The sequence below is a fragment of the Amyelois transitella genome, chromosome 18, assembly GCF_032362555.1.
Source record: "Amyelois transitella isolate CPQ chromosome 18, ilAmyTran1.1, whole genome shotgun sequence".
Classification (NCBI taxonomy): Eukaryota; Metazoa; Arthropoda; class Insecta; order Lepidoptera; family Pyralidae; genus Amyelois; species Amyelois transitella.
The window spans coordinates 1,029,632-1,055,205 of record NC_083521.1 but is presented as its reverse complement, the minus strand read 5'-3'; the positions used below and the strand labels follow the sequence as shown (position 1 = coordinate 1,055,205).

General features: G+C 39.1%; 1 protein-coding gene across 2 annotated transcripts; it reads right to left on the bottom strand.

The window, feature by feature from the left end:
• Positions 1-282: 282 nt before the first annotated feature.
• On the bottom strand, positions 283-25,519 carry LOC106137880 (bromodomain adjacent to zinc finger domain protein 1A). 2 transcript variants are annotated; one of them, XM_013338817.2, is made up of 25 exons: positions 25,162-25,519; positions 24,625-24,954; positions 22,298-22,496; positions 21,552-21,792; positions 21,205-21,410; positions 20,619-20,910; positions 20,130-20,271; positions 19,833-20,002; positions 19,214-19,338; positions 18,404-18,638; positions 17,256-17,426; positions 14,616-14,794; positions 13,648-13,830; positions 13,117-13,290; positions 11,867-11,999; positions 10,956-11,165; positions 9,511-9,785; positions 8,378-8,493; positions 7,286-7,458; positions 6,386-6,460; positions 5,139-5,247; positions 4,767-4,822; positions 3,811-3,953; positions 3,101-3,264; positions 283-2,548 (listed from the first exon to the last, which is right to left on the bottom strand). In XM_013338817.2, exons 1-25 carry the CDS (start codon positions 25,272-25,274, stop codon positions 2,374-2,376), a joined length of 4,389 nt encoding a protein of 1,462 aa, XP_013194271.1. In that variant the 5' UTR covers positions 25,275-25,519; the 3' UTR covers positions 283-2,373. The 2 variants fall into 2 exon arrangements, with proteins under 2 accessions (XP_013194271.1, XP_060805149.1); XM_060949166.1 differs by lacking the exon at positions 6,386-6,460.
• Between the last annotated feature and the right edge of the window lie 55 nt (positions 25,520-25,574).

Below are 25,574 nucleotides of genomic sequence, written 5' to 3'. Positions count from 1 at the left end.
TGTCTGTATGCTTCTTGTCGCATCACTCGTCCACTTTTGCTCAGATTTGAAAACTAGTACACTACAATAATGGGATCAGCTTTTTTGTATTGAGACTGTCAGTGAACGAATTCGCGGGCAACAGTTGGTAAACAATAACTATTACTACAATAACCCGACTCTACCTAGATATTCCATTCTTAATGTACCTACTTACATTTCTTTATTCATTTTGTACATTCCTAAACGTTTATTTGCTATTAATATTGTTGGGAAAGAACTGCAATAAATAAAACAATAAAATTATGTACGAGAGTGCTTTATTCACTATAATATAAATTAAAAACACCTTATAAATTACATAAATAAATAAATCGCAAGCAAATGGTATTGAAAACAGCTCAAACAGTTGATTATTCTGTTACACAGGAATGCACTTGCTTATACTACGAGAATTCAGAGATTAAAACGGCTACGCTTTGAATATGTTATGAGATAACATTTTCAAAACAACATAAACCTTATATAAAATAAACTCGCCGACATTATTATGAAGAAAATAAAAAAAAAGTTTATTTTCAACCCAAAAGAGGAATCCAAACTAAAATTGATAAAATAATTAACCTTCCTGTAACGCTTAAAGTCGGGAATGGTTTTTAGCTATGTTTGATGCAATTCGGCCAAAGATGGCCGCCGCATCAAAACATCGGATAACATATTTTTCACAAAATCGACATCAAATATAAGGGCTAGAATAGCAGAAGTAGAGTAGTAGCATACTATACACTAAGGAAAAAGGGAAGTGTTTGGGGATATTTAACTTTTTCATTTAACATTATTTATCAAATAAAGGTTCCCAAAAGATGATAAATACAAGACAAACAGCTCGTTGTGTACCGGTACTAAGTTTTATTCAAATGAAATTACAAGTTCGCGAAAAGAGCTTCATTTGGCATAATCGTTATATCGTCATCACCATAGAAAGCCGAAAAAAAATATATATTTCACTAACACGCTATTTTAAAATTCCGCATATATACGAGCAGGCAAACATTATGTTCCTATATAAGTATTAACGTCATCATTTTTCAAATTGTCATTTTAGGTTAAATGCAACAGTTTATATATTTTTTAGTAAATGTACAGATAATATAGTTAAAGGATGTAGGTATTTACATATTCTGTAGTTGTACAAGCTATGTAATGTATGTAGAAACTCTCTATATAAAGGCACTGCCTTATATCACCATTTCAATATAATACTGAGAGAATTTTCAATAAGACAAAGTGAGGAGCAAAAGCCTAATTAACAAGTATAGATTTGGTGGGCTGAAATAAATGCCTTAGTTTGTTGCACCCCTAAGAGTTCAGAATCCATCTAAAACCCAACATTTAATGATTACTGTTGACTTGCTAAATAAGGTTTCTTGAAAACTGTTGTACTGAGTTTAGAAAAGATTTCTTTTTAAATACTTGAGATTTTCAACAAAAACAAAAAAGAGATTATTTAACAAAAAATCAACATTGTAAATCTTTCTGCACACTTTGATCTAATAATTACATTTCAAATCTGGTAAGAACAAGACATTTAAATTTAATCAATTTCGATTCATACATTATTTTTTACAATTGACCTCCCAAACCAATCTATCCCTACCTAAAGGTAAATTAAACATAGAATATTCTGAACAACTATATTCCTTGAATTATTCAAAATTTCAAAACAATTTTATGTTGTGACAAGAATTAATGTTCGTATCATTGATTTCTTTGTGGGACTAATGATAAAAGCAAACTGAATTTATTCACCTACAGCAAATTACGACAATTTCATTTTATGCCAATGTCTACGAAAGCATGAAACAAAGAATCCTTTTTAATTGATTGATTCATCTTATATTCAAAATTTTATTTTTATTTCAATATAAATTTTAAACATGTAATGGTATGAATTGCTGTTGGGAAGCACGGCTTTTTTAAGGTTATTGGACCATTAATGAAAATAAAGAAAACAATTTATCTTTTTACATACAATAACTGTGCTTATACAAAAATAAGCCAAATTTATTTTATATGGAATGAGCGGAGTATCTTTCCAAGAATAATTTATTTTTAAACAAAACCTCATATTTCAGTGTCACCTTTGAAAGGTTAAAGTTTACACAGAAAATTATTTATCAATTACTAATTCAAACAGTTTTGATTTGGAAAGAAAACATCGGCCAGGGAGAGCTCAGCATGTCCGGTGTGAAGGCAGTCGGAAACAAAACACGATCGCGTGCACCATCACTCACTACTTGACACATCACTAACTATATTTACACATCACATAATCACATCAGCAGCGCACCAGTCCGTGAGGTAGTCGCGCAGGCGCGCGGGCGGCGCGCGGCATCACTTGAGCTTGGCGCGCTTGGAGCGCGGCGCCTCCTCGTGCTCGGGAGCGCCGCGCCGCGCCGGCGCCGCGCCCGCGGGCTGCGGCTCGCCCTCCGGCGCGATGTCCGGCAGCGGCGGCAGCTCCAGCTCGCCGCAGCGCTTGTTGATGTACTTCTCCAGTCTGTAGCCGGCTCTGCGAGAGATGAAAATGAAAAATATTGTATTTGGAAACAAAAACAAGTACAATTTAAGTAACATAGGATAACGATGACATCTGCAGAAGTTATGAAACTGTGTCGCAGATCTCAACGCCCATCTCCAGAAAACAGATGATGCCGTTCATTAGACAAAATAAGGTAAATATAAAAAAAAGAGGAAATCCCAATTAATATTAGAATGCGAAAGTAAGTTTGTTTGTTTAATATTAGAATGCGAAAGTAAGTTTGTTTGTAGTCGCTTCAAGCGTTACCTAATAAATAAATAAATAAATATATATGCAACAAATTACACAGATTGAGTTAGCCTCGAAGTAAGTTCGAGACTTGTGTTACGAGATACTAACTCAACGATACTATATTATAATAAATACTTATATAGATAAACATCCAAGACCCAGGCCAATCAGAAAAAAAAATCTTGAAATTTTGCGTATACAAAATTGAGAGTCTATAGAAGTACATAGGATTCACTTCACCTATTACTATAGGTATATACTATAGTATGTACAGTGACAGTCTCCTCTCACCTGGCGACAGGATGCGTGTCTTTGTTATAGACGTAGCAGTTGGTGAGGACGAGCGCGGCGTCGGCCAGCAGCTCGCCGTCGCTGCGGTACTCGCCGCCCTCCAGCTTCTGCTTCATGGTAGTGAAGTCCATCGGCTCCGATATCACTTCCAGGTAATCTGGCACCTGTGGTGTAAATATATTATAATAGATAAAAGCGACTAGATGTGTTAATTAAATGGACACTACCCGAAACTGATAAAATTCAGATAGAGGAAGTCAGGGTACGCTTACAAGACAATGATTTAGGAGTAGATTTAAGTAATTGCACGAAGCGACATGTGTCTGACCTCTATAAAGTTTTAACCCGGCTTGGATTATGGCTGTTGCACTAAATGAAAAGAGAAATTTTTGTATACAAATTTTTAAGTTGGACCAAACCTAACACATTTGAGAAATTGATTTGCGTGATGCGAGTACTAACATACAAACAGATACAAATTCTAAAAATCACATTTTTGAAGTACGTGTTATTAAGTAAGTTATTGGTCAGTTGCTATTTTATAATATGGTTTTCTGAAAGAACTTGCATGATGCGATAAGGCGCCTTTTGTACATACATGTCCATAAGCTAAGGAAAAACCTATTGTTACAATTTTATGTGCAATAAATTGTGTTCTATGTATAGATTAACCTAAGCATTTCATAAAGCGTAATAAACATATGGCTGACCGCATCGACGTCGACGGGCTCGTAGAAGGGCCAGCAGTCGCGGTGCTTCATGACGTCGCGCAGCAGCTGCTGCAGCGCGTCGCCGTGCAGCGCGCCCGGCTGCCGGCCGCCGCGCCTGCTGCTCTTCCAAGACGGTTTCTCCTCTGAAAATATATTATTATGCTTTAGATCTTACATATAATCACGTCTATATCACTTGCGGGGTAGTCAGAGCCAACAGTCTTGTAAAGACTGATAGGCCACGTTCAGCTATTTGGCTTTAAGATAGAATTGAGATTCAAATAGTGACAGGTTGCTAGCCCATCGTCTAAAAGAGGAATCCCAAGTTTATAAGCCTATCCCTTAGTCCCCTTTTACGACATCCATGGGAAAAAGATGGAGTGGTACTATTCTTTTTTGTATTGGTGCCGGGAACCACACGGCACATATTATACTTGAGAATAGATTATTTTATTTTATGTTTTTTTTAAAGGAAGACTAACAGCTAATTATATGACAATACATAACAAGGAAGCCAATTATAGCCTATAAGTCGTTTAGCTCTCGCTATGCTCGTAGTGAATAAGTAGAATAGATTAAATTTTAAAATAGAATAGATTTATTTTCAAAATTGGATACAAGGTATCACTTATTGACGTCACATCACTTAAATCTAATTAACTACTACCGCTTCCAAAGCGCTTTGAAGGAGTGTCCTTAGAAGTTCGTTTACAACGCTATGAGCATTAGACATCACTCTAGCTTCTTATTATCGTATCACTTGTGAATCATGAAGACATGATAAAAAAATCACTGTTTCTATGCGAAGAAAGACACAACTTTAAATACAAGTGAGCATCGTTTACATATATAGATTCAATATCATAAGAGAGGTGTGATGTTAAAAAAGCGATTTCATAAAATAGAAGTGTGTAAATTCGCAACAATGTAAACCATAAATCAATGAAGGAACATACCGTGTACTCCATTTGTTAGGGAATTCTTGGATCTTCTAGAAGATGTTTCTTTTGATCTGTAACAAATACATTTCATAATTGTAATATGACTAGAAATTCATCTTAAAGAAAATAATATCTATAGAAAAAGGGCAATGAGTGAGAGCCGCTGAAAATCAAATTTATAAATTTTCTCATTATTTTTACATCTTAAAAGATTTGATTTTACATTTTTTTACGGTCGTCTCAGATCACAGATTTTAGTCAATTATATTTATCTGTTAGAACAAATTTTCATTGTCCTCATACTCCCGCAAAACAGCTAAGGGTTTATTACTTTGGAACGCGCGAAGATATAGGAGAATATTTATATTAGACACGTCATATACATACTTCCTGGCGTTTCTACTGCCGTTGAGCGCGGGCGAGGGCTCCTTGCTGCCGCGAGACATCTTGCTCTTCAGCTTCACCAGCGCCACGTCGCACTCGCTGTCGTCCGAGTCTGAACACACATTATTGACAGGTTAATGATTATATTATTAATCTCCTGAACGGGTCAACTTTTCATTTAGTTTCCTATTTATATATCGGATTTCGATTTTTCACCAAAGCAGATAAATAACACATGTTTTCTCATTCAAGTTGGTTACAATAATGCTTATACTTGATTGATCATTTAATGAAAGCGAAATGCGTCTATGACAATTTGACCACACAGGGAAGTCTTAAGGGCACACGTTAGTAATGATAAAATAAGTTAAACTATGCCTTTAGTGAGATAAATATTGGGGCTCGATTCTCATACAATCGAAAATTCCGAGTTTACTTTTTGTGACTATGAAAAAAGTCCAATCAAACATAGCGTTTCGGAATAAATAAATTTGATTACACACGTGAGAATCAGCGCCCAGAATGTATGTTTATCCCTTTTTTATAGTATTTGTAAATAAATTTTAACTTATAAATATGCTCATTCAAATTATACATGAGTTATTTGAAATGTTAATAAAAGAAATGAAAATCCAAATAACCAAAAGAAACCATCACACCTAATGGAAAACAATGAAACATCTAGTGTGGGCGATGCCGACATGATCTCAGAAACACCAGAATGTAGTGTTAATGTAGGAAGTGCAAAAGCAACGCATGCCATGAGTGGTCTATGCATGTAGACGGTCTATGTAAGTTCAACGCCATGAAAACATTTGCCAACTTATTACTTTCTTATTTATAACAAGAATAACATACAAAAAATGGGCTAAGAATTGATTTTTTAGGACACAATTTTCATCATTTAGATATTGTACGGATTTACCTACATGACCTTAAACTTGAAATTAAAACTGAAAATTTATAAAGATACCATGTGTAATTTTTAAATAACGAAGCTTCTCTACATAAGCTTGGAAAGTTGTATTTTAGAATGAAGCTACCATTTACGACATGCACTCAAAGAAATGCAGCCATTCGAGACATGAAGAGAAATTTGAATTTAGAATAAGGCGACCATTTAAAAATAAATGCGATGAAGGACCACTTGATCACGCGGCTTTAGACATGCCATGAAGGATGATTGCGATGAGATATGCAGCCAATGAACCATAGAGAAATGAGGATGCATAGAGTCGTCATAGACAAACCGGAGCTGTTTCTGTTCTGCGCGCGCGTGTAGTTGTGGATGTTGGTCATGGCGGTGGCGGCGCAGCGGCGCACCTCTTTACAAACAAAAATTAATCATTATCTATCGTACTTATGATAACTTATACTATATATAATGATATTTGAAAAAAGGCATCAGTTGATATTGGATAATCTTAGATTATAAAAAGGTCTTGATCCAGCAGAAATTTTAAAGAGTACGTCTATAAATTAATAACAAATTGGAAGTAAAATATTGTATTGTCGGCACGAGATGATTCGATCGCGTTATGACTTTCACGACACAATCTAGTCGCCATTTTTTTGTTACATCGGTTACGCCGAGTTACGGAACGCAACGCTTATAGTCTGTATGTACGTAGTGACGATGTAAATAAGTTTATTTATCGTTTATACGTGTATTGAGTAACTTCGTTAAATGAAAATTTTAAGGCCACGATCACCAGTCTAAGGCGCGGTGAGGAAAGGGGTGGTTACTTATTTCAAAAATTATTTTTCCACTTAAGCATTTAATTGGTAACTTACGACTTATGTCACAGTTTATAAGCAAATAAATAACCACTTTAACATTACGCAGGACCTTTTCACAATCCATCTTTGTTCTAAGCACATACACGTCATGTGCTAAGAACATTGAAATGGTCCAGTGAAAAGTACTGTTGGACCAAGTGACACATTGGTCCAACAGTCAGAGATCAGATCATCCAATTTTCACGTCGGAGTGGCCAGGTTCAATTTCCAATCACAGACACTTTTATTTTTTATCAGTTTCCTGACGCCACCCAGGTACTACATTTAAACAAACAGTCTTATTTCAAGGTTTCCTAGCGTCACCCAGGTACTACATACAAGCTTAAGTCTTAAAAAAACCGTCGGCTGACCTCTGGGCGGGTGCAGGCAGCCGTGGCACAGCCAGCGGCGGGCGGCGCGCGCGGGGCGCGGCGCGGCGCACTCGGCGTGGAAGCGCGCGCCGCAGCCCGCGCAGCGCCCGCCCAGCACGCCGCCGCTGCCGCACGCGCCGCACACGCCGCCGTCCACTTCCGGCTCCGCGTCGCTGAATTCAAATTCAAAATTTTTATTCATTACTACAGGATACTATATATCGCTTAATAATTGTCAAAACGTATGGTTTAACAACATTGGTTGACGTCAAATAAATTACTTAAAAACAAAGTTTACTGCCGCTTCCAAGGCGTCAGTGCAGAAGAAGCGGTAACAAACTGCACTGCAGCATTTTCTTCAACAACGTCAACTTCACTGTGTCAACTGAATGTGTTGTAAATAAAAATAAATATATATGGGACAAATTACACAGATTGAGTTTGCCTCAAAGAAAGTTACCTGTGTTACGAGATACTAACTCAACGATACTATATTTTTCGACCCAGGCCAATCAGAAAAAGTTCTGCGCCACAGAGGTCGTCAATAAATACTCATTTCATGTTTGGTTTTCCAGCGTATTAAAAATAATAGAAAGAGTTAGGAATCTATAGCATGGTTGTTGTAAACGCGACTAAAGGATAGGCTAATAGACTTGAGATTCTAGTTTGAGACGATAAGATAGCAATCTGTTGCTATTTGAATTTTGATTCCGTCATTAAATCATACAGCTAAATGTGGCCTCAGTCTTTTCGAGACTTTTGGCATTGCCTACACATAGAAGAAAAAGACATGATTATATGATATTTATAAAAACTATCATGTAACAAATTAACTAAACGTGCGCTTGCCTTGAACAAGCGACACGTGCATACACGTCGCTAATTTGCGCAGAAAATGCTGACTGTGTGGACTAGCTTATTGACAGATGATAGCCTAAACTATTGGGCAAAGAAAATTAAAACTCTAGTGACAGCATAATTAAATATAGAAACCAATTCCGATGACATTTTAAAACAATCGCGAGACGAACAAACAATGCACACATCTTTTACACATAACAAAACCAGTGTATAACTACAACATGACCTCACCTGTCCTCCAACATTTCCTCGATCTCCTCGTCGGAGAACAGTTTCCTGCGCTTGCGCGGCGTGGGCGGCTCCTTAGGCTTGCAGCTCGCGCAGAACCAGTCACCATCAGGTACTTTCTGCAAACAACACAAACGTATACGTCTGTGAACACTTCGTCTCTAGCATAACAAATTTCCATAAGGCACAAAAAACACTTCGTACTACAAAATTCCTATAATTACTAGTAAGGCACAAAAATGGATCCATTTTAACCATGGCTTTATCTTATGTGAGCAATTTCAAAGCATAACAAAAAAGAAAACAAATTATAATACCTATAAACTTGTCACGTATCACTAGCCATTAATAATATAAAAAAATGAACTTTCTTGCATAAAAACAACATTTACCTTTCTTGTGGGTCCACTCTGACAGCATGAAATAACAATATCAATCATTTACTAAAGCATAATATACTATCACTGCATTGCCAATTTCATGGAAAAAACAAACAAATACATAAATTCCGCCTCTTTCCGGGAGGAGTAGCCAGAGACCACAAATTTCCACTTGCCACGATCCCTGCACACTTCTTTCGCTTCATCCACATTCACAACTCTCTTAATGCAAACTCGTCGGATTCAGGTACTCGATTTTGCTAGAACGTATCCGATTTAATCGAGGTACGTTCATCTAGGCTTGCTTACTCAAACAGACTCCCAGACAGACATTCACACTCTCTTTGTATATTTGCTTAGTCAACCCGATTTCTTTCATCCTCTCGACATGACCAAACCATCTAAGCATTCGCTTTTCTATTAAAGAAAACACATAAGAGAAAACACATGGATATTATCAACACTAGCTGTGCCCGCGACTTCGTCCACGTGGTATAGTTATTTTGGGCATCATTGAAGCCCTTAAGGATGAATAATTTTCCCCGTTTTTTTCACAGTTTCCATTATTTCTTCGCTCCTTATAGTTACAGCGTGATGTTATATATCCTAAAGCCTACCTCGATAAATAGTCTATTCAACACAAAAATAATTTTTCAATTTGAACCATAAGTTCCTGAGATAAGCACTTTCAAACAAACAAACTCTTCAGCTTTACAATATTAGTACCTCCCTCCACTAGCGACATAGAGCACTGACCGTGAGCTTGGGCTTGAGGCAGTAGAGGTGGTGGCCCTTGTTGCAGCCGTCGCACAGCAGCATGTTGTCGGGGTCGGCCTTCCGGCGGCAGATGCGGCAGCTGGCGTTGAGGATGCTGGCCGACCACGTGACGCTGGAGTCCAGCGAGAACAGGTGCAGCGCCACCTGCGCGAAGCTGCGGCTCTCCATCAGCGACACCTCCCACCGCTCCAGGGCTTCCAGGTCCAGGGGCTTGTTCTTGGCCTCGCGCTCCTTGCGCTCCTTGTCGTCGAGACCTGTCGGGAATTGCTGTTGGTTATTTGTGGTGTTGCTGGATAGGTAGATAAAACTGTTTATTGCGCCATATAAGAGAAACGTACAAAACAGAACAAAACAGACAAAAATGGTACAAAGGCGGACTTATTGCTAATGCAATCTCTTCCAGTCGACCTTTGGTGTTGCTTTAGTGACGACATTTGGAATTTTTTATTTTAACGATATGATAGCTTTTTGCATATAGCCATAACATTTTTTTATATTCAATCAAACATTTTGTTATTGGGTATTATTTTAAAAAGCAAAGTAAGGACTACAAGCGCGGTTAAAAGTATATCAAATTATGTAATAATTAATTAGTTCTACATTCATTCATGTTTTTTAATGTAGACAATGTGCAGTCGTCCACGATTAAGATTTAAGAAATCTATATTTGTAAATTGACGTCCGATGAAAATGCTGCAGTGTAGGTAGTTTGTTCCGCGCTTCTTCTACACATGCGCTTTGGAAGCGGTAGTAGTTATAATTAGATTTAAATGATGTGACGTCAATAAGTGATACCTTGTCAATTTTGAATATAAATCTATTCTATTCTATTCATTAACTGAGAACTAGATGACCTCAGCTACCACAAAACCAAAATGACGAATCAAGTTTGGGTGGTTCAGTGTGTATCAATCGGTCATTACGAAGATTTAAGAAGTCAATAATGTCTTACAAAAGTCACCCGAAACCGCTGAGCTTGCATGAAGAGAGTTATGAATGTGGATGAAGCGAAAGAATTATGCAGAGATCGTGGCAAGTGGAAAGAGGTAGTCTCTGCCTACACCTCCGGGAAAGAGGCGAGATTTTATGGATGTATGTATTTAAAAAAAAATTGTAGCACTTTACCATGCCGTGTGGTTCCCGGCACCAATAGAAAAAAGAATAGGACCACTCCATCTCTCTCCCATGGATGTCGTAAAACGCGACTAAGGGGTAGGCTTATAAACTTGGCATTCTTCTTTTAGGCGATCGGCTAGCAACCTGTCACTATTTGAATCTCAATTCTATCTTAAATGTATATATATATGTATATATTATTACTATTACATATATTTACATATATATTACTATTACATTATATATATATAATGTAATAGTGTCAAGAGGCGTGATTTAATGTATGTATGTATGTAACAGTGTCTCACCCAATGGCCTCTTGATGTACTTATGGTGAATGGCTTGTTCCACCTGCAGCAGCGCGGACGCGAGCCCGCGCACCACGGCCAGCGCCCGGGGCGCGGCCGGCTCAGGGTCCGGCTCCAGCTTCACGCCGTTGCTCTTCGGCTGCTCCAAGTAGTGCCCCGGGTCCCGGTATTTGTTCGCCGGTATGGATTTCACTTCTTCTTTGTCAATGTCTGGGAAATAGGAAAGTACAAACATACATACATATGTATAATCACGTCCGCATCCCTTGCGAGGCCAACAGACAGAGCCAAAAGACCTGAAAAGACTGATAGGCCACGTTCAGCTAATTGGGTTTAAGATAGAATTGAAATTCAAATAGTGACAGGTTGCCAGCCCATCGCCTAAAAGAAGGTTCTCAAGTTTATAAGCCTATCCCTTAGTCGCCTTTTACGACATCCATGGGAAAGAGATGGAGTGGGCCTATTTTTTTCTATTGGTTCCAGGAACCACACGGCATGAAATCGAAAGTATGAAATTTTAAATTCGGGAATGTGACAAATAAATCTATGAAAATGGTGATATGATAGGTGACTTGGCTGATTTGCCGTGTCATCGTGTGTAATCATGAAATATCAAATGTGTTAGATATTTTTTTTTCTCAAATATTACTTCATTTCTACTCAGAAAAGATGGGAGTACTAACCGGTGGTGGGTAGTTTGAGCATTTGCTTTTTTTTTTAATTACTTATACTAACGTTCTCGAAAATTTTATTTTACTAAGCTAAACTGTTTTTATTAATGAATACGTGTAATTGGGACTTAAATGTATATTCTAAACGCTAATGATTGTAAAAAGTGCTGTTGGTCATCCAAATAAAATAACGTGATTACTACTCTATTATGATTCACAAGAAAAGATGGTAGTACTAACCGGTGGGTAGTTTGAGAACCCCGTTTGGCAGGTGGTAGTCGTCCCGGTACTGGCGGTGGGGGCCCCACGTGAGGAACTCCGCCTGCTTGTCGTACCCGCGCAACATTATGGTGCCGCGCCACGCTTCTCGGTCCTGACATTTATAAATAACAAGTTATTAATGAGATCAAAGTTATATTTTTCAAACCTGTAAGACAAATTGCAAGCTATTAATGAGAACAAAGTTGATATTCTAAGTGCTGTTAGGAAACGTATGCAGTCGTTCAGTTCAGCCTCCACGGACAGACAGACACTGTGACTTGACTTTTAGATGAACAAAACTGACTGACATATTGAGGGAAAAAGGACAATCGAATTTGACCAAGACGACGATGAAACAAGACGCTTTGAACATCCGAAAATCTGGTTTTATTCTGACTGACCATTTATTGACTCTAACATTGATTGTTATACAAGTTCTTTCATCCAAGTTTCTCGTTTCATTTAGAATCAATTTTAACGAGCACGAGAAACTCTGCTGCCCGCCTAGCTATGAGAAATCACGGTTGTGACATTAAGAATTACAAGTTATTAATGAGATCAAAGTTATATTTTTAAAGCTGTAAGGAATCGTATGCAGTCGCTATATATAATGAACTGTTATTTGCCTGAATATGGAGATAAACATTAATAACAAAAATGTTATATCATCCAAGTTTTTCGTATAACTTAGAATCTTTCCTAGCGATTACGAGAAACTCTGCAGCCCGCCTAGCTACGAGAAGTAATGTCGTACTCGAACTCATCAAAACCACACGGTGCCGACGCCAATTGCAGTTGTACCTGACTAAGTAGGGCCCTATACATAACTAATTTTATAAATTCATACTAAATTAGTTCGCTTATGGGAGTTTCTCGTACCAGCGCGATTATGTCTAATCCGTGTGTGGCCCAACATAATCTTGTGCGGAAATACAAGTGAGAAATTACTATATATTAGCCTAGTTTCTCACTCTTGTTTATACGAGAAACTTTTACACAATATTGTCCCCGCAGCAAACGATCCAAGTAAAGAAACACGTAAGGATGAATGATGAAGAATTGCGGTTTCTCGTTCAGTGTTATGACGCCTCCTGGAGGCTTCCTGAAGTTTTGTTAGTAGTATTAACTTCTTCCCTTCAATGAGAGATTCTCCCATGTTTATAATATCTAATAATAGGGAAGAAGTTACTACTACCAACAAACTTCACTTCAACAGCATTAGGATTCACCTTCACTCTGATGGCGCCGAGGCAGCCGTGGAAGATCTTCTCCTCGAGCTCCAGGATGTGGTCCCGCAGCTGCAGCTCCAGCGCCTCCGCCAGCGAGCAGTCGGCCGGCACCGCCAGCGACGGCGGCGGCGGCTTGCGGTGCCGCGTGCCGTGGCTGTTGGGCGCCGGCGGTTGCTGGAAGCCGAAACAGTTTCAACAAATATTCATTTACTCCAGAAGAAACCGATAAAATTTATCATTAGGTACACACCAGGTTGACGATGGCTAACGAAACCCATTCGTGTTTGCAAAAATCTTTGGACAGAGTAACTGTTGTAGTTATCTGAACAACTGAGTTGAAAAGAAAAAGATATATAAATACATACGGGACAAATTACACAGATTGAGTTAGCCTCGAAGTAAGTTCGCGACTTGTGTTACGAGCTAACTCAACGATACTATATTTTATTACAAAATACATATGTAGATAAACATCAAATTACATATATGAGATACATAATTTCAATATAAGAACTAAAGATTCATACTTACAGGTACACTACTATTCAACAAATGCAGGGGGCACTTGGCAACATGTTTGGCCAAGTTATGTTGGTCCAGCTCCAAAGCGGACCTCAACTCGGATTCCCTCGCCCCCCTCTTGTTGAGGGACTCTATCAGGCTCGCGATCTGCTCCTCTGTGTGGTACACCCACCACTGGGGACGGTGGTCACCCTGGAAAAAATCAATATTATGCGACTTCGTCCGCGTGGAAACCCAATCATAACGTAATTATCAATCCCGCGGGAACTCCGGGATAAAAAGTAGCCTATATGTTGTTCCGGGTATTCAGCTACCTACATACCAAAATTTCATCGTAATCGGTTCAGTAGTTTTTGCGTGATAGAGTAACAAACATCCATACTGACATACTCACAAACTTTCGCATTTATAATATAAGTAGGATACTTATGGCGAGGCAAAGCATGGTGAGAAACATTGCATATCATGTCATGATATTTTTATTTTTTATACATACATAAAATCACGTATATTTCCCAATGTCTACTACTACATAGCAGATGGCAGAGACTACTTCTTTCCAGTTACCACGAGCCCTCAATACTTTTTTTGCTTACAGGTAATCTTGACCTGAATTTCGCCAGGCCGTCGTTAATTTGATCAAGGAACTTTCGCCTAGGCCTTCCCACTACAATCTTTCCGTTCTGATAATCCGTTCATTTGGTTAAAAGTAGCCTCTATATTTTAGTATTTGCAATTATATAACAAATAAATGAATATATACGGGACAAATTACACAGGAGTTAGCCTCGAAGTAAGTTCGAGACTTGTGTTACGAGAAACTAACTCAACGATACTATCAGAAAAAGTTCTTTTCTCATCATGCCCTGGCCGGGATTCGAACCCGGGACCTCCGGTGTCACAGACAAGCGTACTACCGTTGCGCCACAGAGGCCGTCTATATACATACATATTTTAAAGACGTAAACCTGACTCACCGTGTCATGTACAAGACAAGTGTTTATATCCCCGGTGCACACATACAGCTCTTGTAGTTGCTGCGTGGTGCTGTCTACAGCCGCCTTGGGGGGCATTCCGTTCACGTTGGACAGGGGCTTCTTCGGTGAACTGCCTCGGGAGTTTGGCCCCGAGTCGTTCTCTTTGTCGCTGCTCGCTGCTGCAATGAAACATTTTGTTAGTATTGTAATTAGTAATATGTGAGTGCCATGATTTGTTGATTTTGTTAATAAAGACAGATGAGCGTTAGCAGGTTTAATGCCAGTTTTATTCAGTCAAATATGAGCAAGTATAAGAATGTGAAACTCAATAAAAATAACATTACAACATGTACATTAAAATTTAAAACCTAAAAACAAAATGACTTCGGCTATCTTACTAATAACAGAGGACTGAACTAGTGCCGGGTGGTTCCGGGTACTGTTAAAAAAAAAGAATAGGACCAATCCATCTCATGGATGTCATTAAAGGCGAGTACGGGATAGGCTTATAAATTTGGGATTCTTCTTTAAGGCGATGGGCTAGCAACCTGTCACTATTTGAATATCAATTCAATCATCAAGCCAAAAAGCTGAATATGGCATATCAGTCTTTTCAAGACTGTTGTCTCTGTCTTTGAAAGATTGGTGTAAGGCTGTTATCGTGCCACTTTACAAAGGAAAAGGGTCACAGCTGGACTGCAAAAATTATCGTGGTATAAGCCTGCTTAGCGTCGTCGGCAAATTGTATGCTAAGGTATTGATTAATAGAGTCAGGAATGAAACTGATGACAAAATATGGGATGCTCAAGCGGGATTTCGAAAGGGAATGGGATGTACTGATCAGGTCTTTTCCTTGCGGTGCATAGCCGAAAAGTTTTTGGCCAAGAGTCAAAAAGTCTATTGCACATTCGTAGATCTGGAAAAGGCCTATGACAGAGTTGAGAGGAATGAATTGTGGTCAGCACTTTCTATGCATGGGGTGAGCAGTCTCTTAATACGAGCACTGAAATCCTTATATGAGGATTCGAGTGCTTGTGTCAGGATAAACGGAGCGCACACTGAGTGGTTTAAGATTGAGAAAGGCGTTAGGCAAGGATGTGTTGCGTCACCGTGGCTGTTCAACCTATTTATGGATAGCTGTTTGACAGATTTGAAAGAGTCTAAAAGTGGATTAAGGATGAATGAGTTACTCGTCAAATGTCTGCTCTATGCCGACGATCAGGTTATACTGGCGTCATCAGCGGAGGAGTTACAGGAGATGGTAAACTGTATGCATGAAGCTTTAAAAGAGAAAGGAATGAAAGTGAACGTAAGTAAAACTAAAACACTGGTTTTTGAAATGGAGAAAGAAATGACAGCATGTAATATTTTGATTGGAGGAGAAAAAGTGGAGCAAGTGAAAGAGTTTGTATATCTAGGATCAAAGTTTACATCAGATGGCAAGTATGATAGTGATATTGAAAGGAGAGTGAACGCGGGGAACATGGTGAATGGAGCTTTGCATGCCTTTATGAGCAGTCAGAAACTATCCAAAAAGGCTCGACTGGCTGTGCACAGGGGCGTGTTGGTCCCGACATTAATGTATGGGAGTGAAAGTTGGGTATGGCAAAAGAAGCATGAAAGCAGAATAAATGCAGTGGAAATGAGAGCGTTAAGGAGTATGATGGGTGTGAAATTGAGTGACAGGATAAGGAACAGCGTGATAAGGGAATGTTGTGATGTGAAAGAAGATGTAGTTACAGGAATAGAAAAGGGTATGTTAAGATGGTTCGGTCATGTGGAGAGGATGAATGAAAGCAGGTTGACTAAGCAGATATACAAGGAGAGTGTGGAGGGAAAGGTCGGAGTGGGAAGACCTAGACGAACGTATCTTGATCAAATTAAGGACGTCCTGGTAAAGGGTCAGGTCAAAAGTACCCGAAACCGCCGAGCTTGTATGAAGAGAGTTATGAATGTGGACGAAGCGAAAGAAGTATGCAGAGATCGTGGCAAGTGGAAAGAGGTAGTCTCTGCCTACCCCTCCGGGAAAGAGGCGTGATTTTATGTATGTATGTATGTATGTATGTCTCTGTCTGTCCCGTAAGGGATATAATTCAATATCAAATTTAAAATTTTATTCATTATTATAGGATGTTTCATATTGCTTAATAATTGTCAAATCTTTTGGTTTCACAACTTTGTTTGACGTCAAATAAATTACTTAAAACTAAGTTAACTGCCGCCTCCGAGTATAGAGGTGACCATAGCACTAATACAAAGCAAGAAACAAGTAGGGCAAAAACACATAACCGCGTTGCGGCGCCGCGCCGCTAAAATCGGCGGTTTGCGTTGTGGTGTTGCGGCGTCGCGAAAAAGAGAATGCTCTTTCCGTACGACAATAAAATGTATTGTCGTACGGTAAGATAGCCAGTTCCTCTTGATTTTTTATTGTGGAATTGTGTGTGAAATATTATGGATTTTTAATTGTTAGAAACAAACTAAATCATTGTCAACAAGTAAAACGTCATATCGTTGGAACTAGCGCCACGCTGCGGTGCCGCGCCGCTACAATCGGCGGTGCTGCTGCTGCCGATTCTCGCGGCGCGGCGCCGTATGGCGGTTATGTGTTTTGGCCCGTAGATGTTGGTCAGGTACCCGTACCCGTGTCGCGCTCGGCCAGCAGCTGCGCCACGTAGGCGAGCGCGTCGGGCGCGCGCGCGCGCGGCGCCAGCGGCTTGTCGCGGCACGCGCCGCGCGGCTCGGCGCCCGCCTCCGCGAACACGCCGCCCAGCGCGCGCGCCGCCCAGTAGCGCCGGAACCCGCGGTCCATGCCTGCCGCGTGGGGAACTCGTCATTAATCCTACTACTATTATAAAGGCCGCGTGGTTCCCGGCACTATTACAAAAAAGAATAGGACCACTCCATCTCTTTCCCATGGATGTCGTAAAAGGCGACTAAGGGATAGGCTTATAAACTTAGGATTCCTCTTTTAGGCGATGGGCTAGCAACCTGTCACTATTTGAATCTCGGTTCTATCATTAAGCCAAATAGCTGAACGTGGCCATTCGGTCTTTTCAAGACTGTTGGCTCTGTCTACCCCGCAAGGGATATAGACGTGATCATATGTATGTATGTATTATAAAGGCGAAAGTTTGTATGGATGTTTGTTACTCTTTCACGCAAAAACTACTGAACTGATTACCATGAAATTTGGTATGTAGGTAGCTGAAGACCCAGAATAACACATAGGCTACTTTTTATCCCAGAGTTCCCGCGGGATTGATAGGGTTTCCATGCGGACGAAGTCGCGGGCGGCCTCTAGTGAATAAATATATACGGGACAAGTTACACTGATTGAGTTAGCCTCGAGACTTGTGTTACGAGATACTAACTCAACGATACTATATTTTATAATAAATACTTATGTAGATCATTATTCATTCTGAACAGAAGCATTCTACGATTTGTATTTAAGAGATCTATATTTGTAAATCTTGCCGTGTGGTTCCCGGCACCAATACAAAACAAACTAGGACCACTCAATCTCTTTCCCATGGATGTCGTAAAAGGCGACTAAGGGATAGGCTTACAAACTTGAGATTCTTTTTTAGGCGATGTGTTAGCAACCTGTCACTATTTAAATCTCAATTCTATCATTAAGCCAAATAGCTAAACGTGGCCATTCAGTCTTTTCAAGACTGTTGGCTCTGTCTACCCCGCAAGGGATGTAGACGTGACCATATGTAGTCTATTCCATTGAACTAAGCATTTTATAGAACTAATTAAAAAGTAATAACCACTTATATTACCAAGATACGAGGTGTAATCAAACAGCTCCAACTGCATCTCCTTCTGCTTCTTCTCATACTCCTGTTTCTTGAGCTCGCTGTCCTTCGCCAGCTTCTCAATGGCTGCCTTCAGTTCCTCGTCCAGCGCCTTGGCTTTCTCTCCCGTCAGCTTTAGTTCCTCCTTCTTGGCCGCATACTCCTTCTTCAGCTCGGATCTTGATACTATTACTTGGCTTTCACGTTTACGCTCGTTTATCTGTAAAACAAAACAAAATGTATATTTTCGAACTATCGTAACGGTTAGTATAGGTATGTATAATTTAATGATAAGCGTTGTCTATTAGAACTACATACATACATATGGTCACGGCTATGTCCCTTGCGAGGTAGACAGAGCCAATAGTCTTGAAGACTGAATGGCCACGTTCAGCTACGTTTGACTAAATGATAGAATTGAGATTCAAATAGTGACAGGTTGCTAGCCCATCGTCTAAAAAAGAATCCCAAGTTTGTAACCCTATCCCTTAGTCGCCTTTTACGACGTCCATGGGAAAGAGATGGAGTGGTCCTATTCTTTTTTATTGGTGCCGGGAACCACACGACACCATTATAAAAAGAACCTATTAGAACTATAAATATAACCTTCCAAGTTCATTGGCTGTTTACTGCAAGGGGGAGGATACCTTAAAATTTATAAGTACATGTTGTATGAATAAGTATTAGGCCATAAAAAACATATGGACGCGGCGTGGGCATCCCATAATTACAATCAACTTCAGTGAAAAACTAACTAAGAAATGTGTTTATTGAATAGGCAAAAGTAAAACCCACCGTGAGTGTCCTGAGCGCGTGCTTCAAATTCTTGAACTCCTCCAGTTTCTCCTCGATGATGTCCCGCACCGTCGCGTAGCTCAGAATCTGGTTCATCAGGCATTGGAGTACGGTCATCTTGTCATCTGGCAAGATTAACAATAGTTATCATTAGACAACTTATAAAGGTAATATAATCTCGTAACAATGAACTCCAGTTGACTGCATTTACCTCAAAGGATATTTATCGATGTTTGTAGGTAGCTAAAGGAAATTTGTAACATTTTTTGACGTCACATTAACAAAATAATCACAATCTAGTATTTCCCTGTTATTTTAGGAACACATATAAATCATGTATTTTTAGCAGAGTCCTCATCTTTTCAGTATCTTTGCATAGTTGCGTGTTACATATTCGTCTTAATTTTTATTCATTGGAATTGGGGTTTTCTTCAATTGAAGCTGAGGGATTAGTGCGACTTTTACTCGATCAAACGTGTCGAGCAAGTAAACGCGAATTTGTATGTCATTTGATCAGCGCCACCTAGTGGTAACGCGATGGCACTAACGCAATGCCATACAAACTCATGATACTGTACTGTAGCGGCCGCGCTGCTGGTAGCTGTAGTGACGCACTCACCGAGCGGCAGGTCGGCGAGGTGCGCGTGCCGCATGTGCCGCAGCAGGCGCGGGTGCCGCATGCGCAGCAGCAGCGCGGCGTCGTCGTGGGAGCTGTAGCCGCCGCGCTGCTGGTAGCGCCACGTGACGCAGCGGCCGCCGCCCACCGCGCCCGACGACAGGATGTGCAGTCTGCGACACACAACCATCTTGGTGTACTTGCAGATAAACAGATGTGGCAGTTAACTTGCTCTCGTAATACAGACAGGTATTATTCTCATTCAAACATACACAAATCATACAAAAATTAATGCCATACCTAAGTACTTCAGTGACAGTAGTAGGATCAAGCTGTAGTTTGCTGAGCGGCGTGCCGAGGTAGGTCTGTGACCATTTGCTGGCTTTCGTTGCTAACTCTACCGCCTTCGTCATTCCCACTTCACTGTCCATATCCATCGATTCTGTAATCGATTAGAAATTTAAAGGAATGTAAATGATTATGAATGATATAGCGTTCTATTCAAGTACATTATTCTACCAGTATGACAATATGCATATTGATACCTAAGCAACAATCGTTCAATAAATTATGTTATGTAAAAAATACTTAATTTTCTTGTTACTGTGTAAATTTTTATGCAATAAAGAAATTACAAAACAAATAAATATGTGAAGTGTTCTATGCAAACTGAAATCAAATTTCAAGATTCATAGAATTCTGGAAAATAATTAGGTATATCTGATTTGAAAATCATGACTTAATCCAAATTAAACATTTTCATAACCGCAGACCACAGATCTCACTCACCATCACTATTAGACTCCTCAATGCCGCCCTTCTCATTGTACTCCTCAGCCTCGTCTTCTTGCAAAGAGAATATAGTCGTCAATAGCATCTGCACCAGATCACAAAACACGCCCGCGTGCTCCTTAGAAGTGAGCGCCTTCCTGAAGGTTTCCACGTCCAGCCCGTTGTGGAACACGTCCTTAGCTTTCAGAACGTCCGCATACGTGTGAACGAACTCCAAGACCGAGAGGAAGTCGCCGAAGTGACGCTGTTCGATACCTTCCATCTCTATTGGAGTGCCTTTTGGTATTATCTGTGAAGGTTGCGTGATAACATTTGATTTCTTATGATGGTCTTCAGTTGATCTAGTTATCTATCTATAAATACTTCCTTTGAGATTTTAAAATTTCCTTGCAAGCTCAGGTTCTCATATGTTTCCTTTAATTTCATTGTGAAGAATTTTCACCAAATTAGAGAAATCATATACATATATCAAATCTAATTTTACTTTAATTTCTATTGGAAAAAAAAAACAAAGCAGATACATTAAAAATTGTGGTGGTGAGCAAACATCCTGTTTTGACTGGGAGCTGCAATGTTAAAGTACCTTATGGTCTTCCAGGTCTAAGTCATCCTTGACCTTCTGCCACTCCTTGAGGTAGGCGTTCAGCCGCGCGGTCTTCTCTTTCTTCTTCGCCTTCTCCTCCTCCCTCCGCTGTCGCATCTGGTCTTCAGCGCGCCGCATCTTCTCAGCCAGCTCTTGTGCGCTCTTTTTGGCTTCGGGGTTAGCAGGTGGCTTCGGTTTTGATGCCACTGGAGAGGAAATAACTTTTAACAGGTAATGATTTATAACAGAAAAGATTTTTTATATTAGAACTACTGTTTGTAAAGATAGATATTATTGAACACTATTTCGTAATTGACATATATGTTTTCCTTCAAACATCACCTTACCTTCAGATTTGTCTGTCTTTTTAACAAACTTGTCCATACTCTGCTGTGTGCCTTTCTGTGGGCTGCCTTTCTTAGCGGACTTCAGTTTGGTAGCCGATCCTGGCTTCATCTGATTCTTGGATCCAGGAGGTGAAAGACTGGACTTCAACAGTTTTTTGGACGAAGGGAACTCTGGGGGGCTGCCGGTGAATATCTGATCAAAGTTCACTTTACTGATGTTGTACTTGTCAAGTGCTGGTTTCTGGAAAGACGTGATAAAGTTTGCCTTTTATAATGTTTTTGTTGTTCACACATTAATACATACATACATACATATGATCACGTCTCCATCCCTTACGGGGTAGACAGAGCCAACAGTCTTGAAAAGACTGATAGGCCGCGTTCAGCTGTTTGGCTTAATGATAGAATTGAGATTCAAATAGTGACGGGTTGCTAGCCCATCGCCTAAAAGAAGAATCCCAAGTTTATAAGCCTTTCCCTTAGTCGCCTTTTACGACATCCATAGGAACGAGATGGAGTGGTCCTATTCTTTTTTTATTGGTGCCGGGAACCACACGGCACACATTAATTTGTATAAAAATGTGTTTTAGTGTTAAAGTGATTAACAAAAATACAAACCTACTTAAAAAAAACATGAAAATCGGTATTTAGCTACAAATAGCACTGAACGCTTAAAACAAAATTTACTAACACTCTAATCGGAATCTCTCCTCAACCTTTGTCCTTATGTACTTATCAATACATACCTTAATCCCGATAACTCCACCAGGTCGCATTTCCACAAACTGTTTGAGAAACAGGCGGTTTTTGTCCCTTGTGTAGATGCCCTTGCGGCGTCGGACGCGGTCGTGCGGCGCCGTGCCGATCTGTCCGGCCGACGCCGCGTCCGACTCGTCATATTGCTCCACTTCATACGCGTACGATGTTGCTGGCGGCAACACTTTGCTGTAAGTTAAGTTTGGGATTACCCTCCCTGCTTAAAGAGGTATAATAGATGTAATGCTGATGTAGTTTAAGTAGTCTAAGATTTAATTATAAGTTGTGTTGACATCATTAAGTGATACAACTTAATTGTAGTGTGGTTTTTGCAAGATAATTAGAAAATGACCTTACCTATTCTATCTATCCTAGATATTAAAGAATTATGCTTATGTACAAGGTGGATTGATGCACGCAGAATCTAAATGTAAGCACTTTGTAAAATAAGGTATCAAAAAAAAAATTTTCAAAATTCAAATTTTTTTATTCATTATTATAGGATATTATTATATCGCTTAATAATTGTCGTATGGTTTAACAACTTGGTTGACGTCAAATAAATTACTTAAAAACTAAGTTTACTGCCGCTTCCAAGGCGTCGGTGCAGAAGAAGCGGTAACAAACTGCACTGCAGCATTTTCTTCAACAACGTCAACTTCACAATATTAAATTATACTTAGAATAGAATCTTTAGTGATTCATGCTTGTTTAATTATGTGATTTATTGATTTGTAAATACTGTATTGTACATAACAAATTTTTTGTAGTGCACAAGGGTGACAGAATAAAACAGAGTTATCCCTATGAGAAAGTTCTTCTAGTCAACCAGATAACTGAAAGTATATTATCTAGGTAAGGAATAGTAGCTACAGCTTGGTACAACAGTAAAAACTTCATAAGAAAATTATAAATGTAGATACTTAAATAAAATATAACAATATACATACACATACATAATAATACATAACAAACATAAAATATTAATCTGAACAATGTATTCTCTCGTCCACATTCTATTCTAAGTTTGGATAATTGTAAAGTTGATGTTGTTGAAGAAAATGCTGCAGTGCAGTTTGTTACCGCTTCTTCTGCACTGACGCCTTGGAAGCGGCAGTAAACTTAGTTTTAAATTATTTATTTGATGTCAACCAATGTTGTGAAACCAAACGTTTTGACAATTATTAAGCGATATGAAGTATCCTATAATAATGAATAAAAATTTTGAATTTTGCATATATCACCTGAATGCGTAACAGGATCGAAAATCAATCTTTTGACTTGGAGTTTATGGGGTCAAAAGAAATAGCCATTCTTACAACATGCGAGAATGGCAAGATTTTTAATACCATAATGGTATAAACTTTTTAGTGTTATCTAGTAGTATTAAGGTATCTCGGTTTTTAAATAAGCAATACTTGTTACTTGTATTATGTAAATTTGTTAGGTTTTTTTACTTCACTACCAGACCAGATGATTCTGCATCTATTCCCTTAGTCTGCTTTTACAACATCTATGGGAAAGAGATAGTCGTCCTATTCCAAAGTGTTGGAAACCACACAACATTTATTTATTTAATGTAATTATACAGTTAATCAGCTGTAAATATTGTTACCACAATTCTTACAGAAACTCCTTACTAAACATAGACTTCATTAAACTACTAATTTTATGTTTTACTAGGTTTATGTTTTATTAAAAATTTATTTATTATATTAAAAAATGGTCAAAGGTTACATAATTTTATTTGAGCACTATAGTAATTTAAACTGCAGAACTATTTATTTTTCTTTTTATAATGTTTTAAAGCTTAATATAGTTATAAACATGTCTAGTATTATTTTTAGTTCTTGATATGCTAGATTTAAAAGTTAGATTAAGTTAGATAAATTTAAAATTGAATTTCAAAGGATAATTTGCAAGAGCAAGTAGAATAAAGTAATATTCTAAACAATTTTTTGATAAGACAATTTATTATTCATATAGGATTTAACAAGATATACTGACCTGGATGGTTCGGTCATGTGGAGAGGATGAATGAAAGCAGGTTGACTAAGCAGATATACAAGGAGAGTGTGGAGGGAAAGGTCGGAGTGGGAAGACCTAGACGAACGTATCTTGATCAAATTAAGGACGTCCTGGTAAAGGGTCAGGTCAAAAGTACCCGAAACCGCCGAGCTTGTATGAAGAGAGTTATGAATGTGGACGAAGCGAAAGAAGTATGCAGAGATCGTGGCAAGTGGAAAGAGGTAGTCTCTGCCTACCCCTCCGGGAAAGAGGCGTGATTTTATGTATGTATGTATGTATGTATACTGACCTGCCTGGCTGTTGTTTCTGAGCAGTCACCGAGAGAACATGGGCCTCCTTCCATAGGTCTCCCTCCAGGCAGGCCTCCACTGTCTCACCGACAAAGTATCTTTCCCTCACAAAGTTAAACACATCTTCAGACATTTCAGCGAATGAACATCTCTTTGTTAATGCAGCCAAGAATAATATTGGTATTCGAAGCTCCATTGGAAAGTCCTTCAGTGATCTCCGGGCAGCTTTTTCACTCTCTAAAGCCTCTGCATATGTTAAGTTGTTCTTGCCAGTCATCTCACACGTCCACACCATGGAATTAACCAATATAATCCTCTCACAGTACTCCCTGCAAACAAATTATAAATAAAAGTAAACAAAACTGATAAAAAAATCGTTACGCGAGACGTCGTCATTGTAAAACATGGTGTCACACTCGCCTAGTTACGCTGTCTAGCGCGCGGTTGTATTGTCAACGGTTCTTCTTGAGATATCTACACTTATACTTACAAAACCGCGAAAATTGCGCGAAATTAGATAGTAACTAATTACTCACTCATAGTCTTTGAAAATCTCGTCGGTGATCTCGCAGTGGAAAACCTCATCGTCGTCCCGGAGGTACTCCGACGCCGTCGATTTCTCAAAGGCTTTCCTTTTCAATAGAGGCATGTTAAGAGTTCGCGGGTCACTTCGGTGGGAACACAATTTCTAGTCCAATTTACGAAAACACTTCAATTGTATTATACTTTACGTTTCGCAGCGCATAGAATACTTTGTATTTTAGGATACAACATTTGGGAATTCGTCACATTTGATAAGATTAATACAATAGAAAATTGTTGCGTGGTTTCGGTTGACAAGCCAAAAAACGGCGCGCTGCGCTTCTTTTCACAGCAGAAAACATATGAACATGGTGTGCTACAAATAGATTTCTACCAAATTGGTAGTATTTTTTATAATTTATTGTCC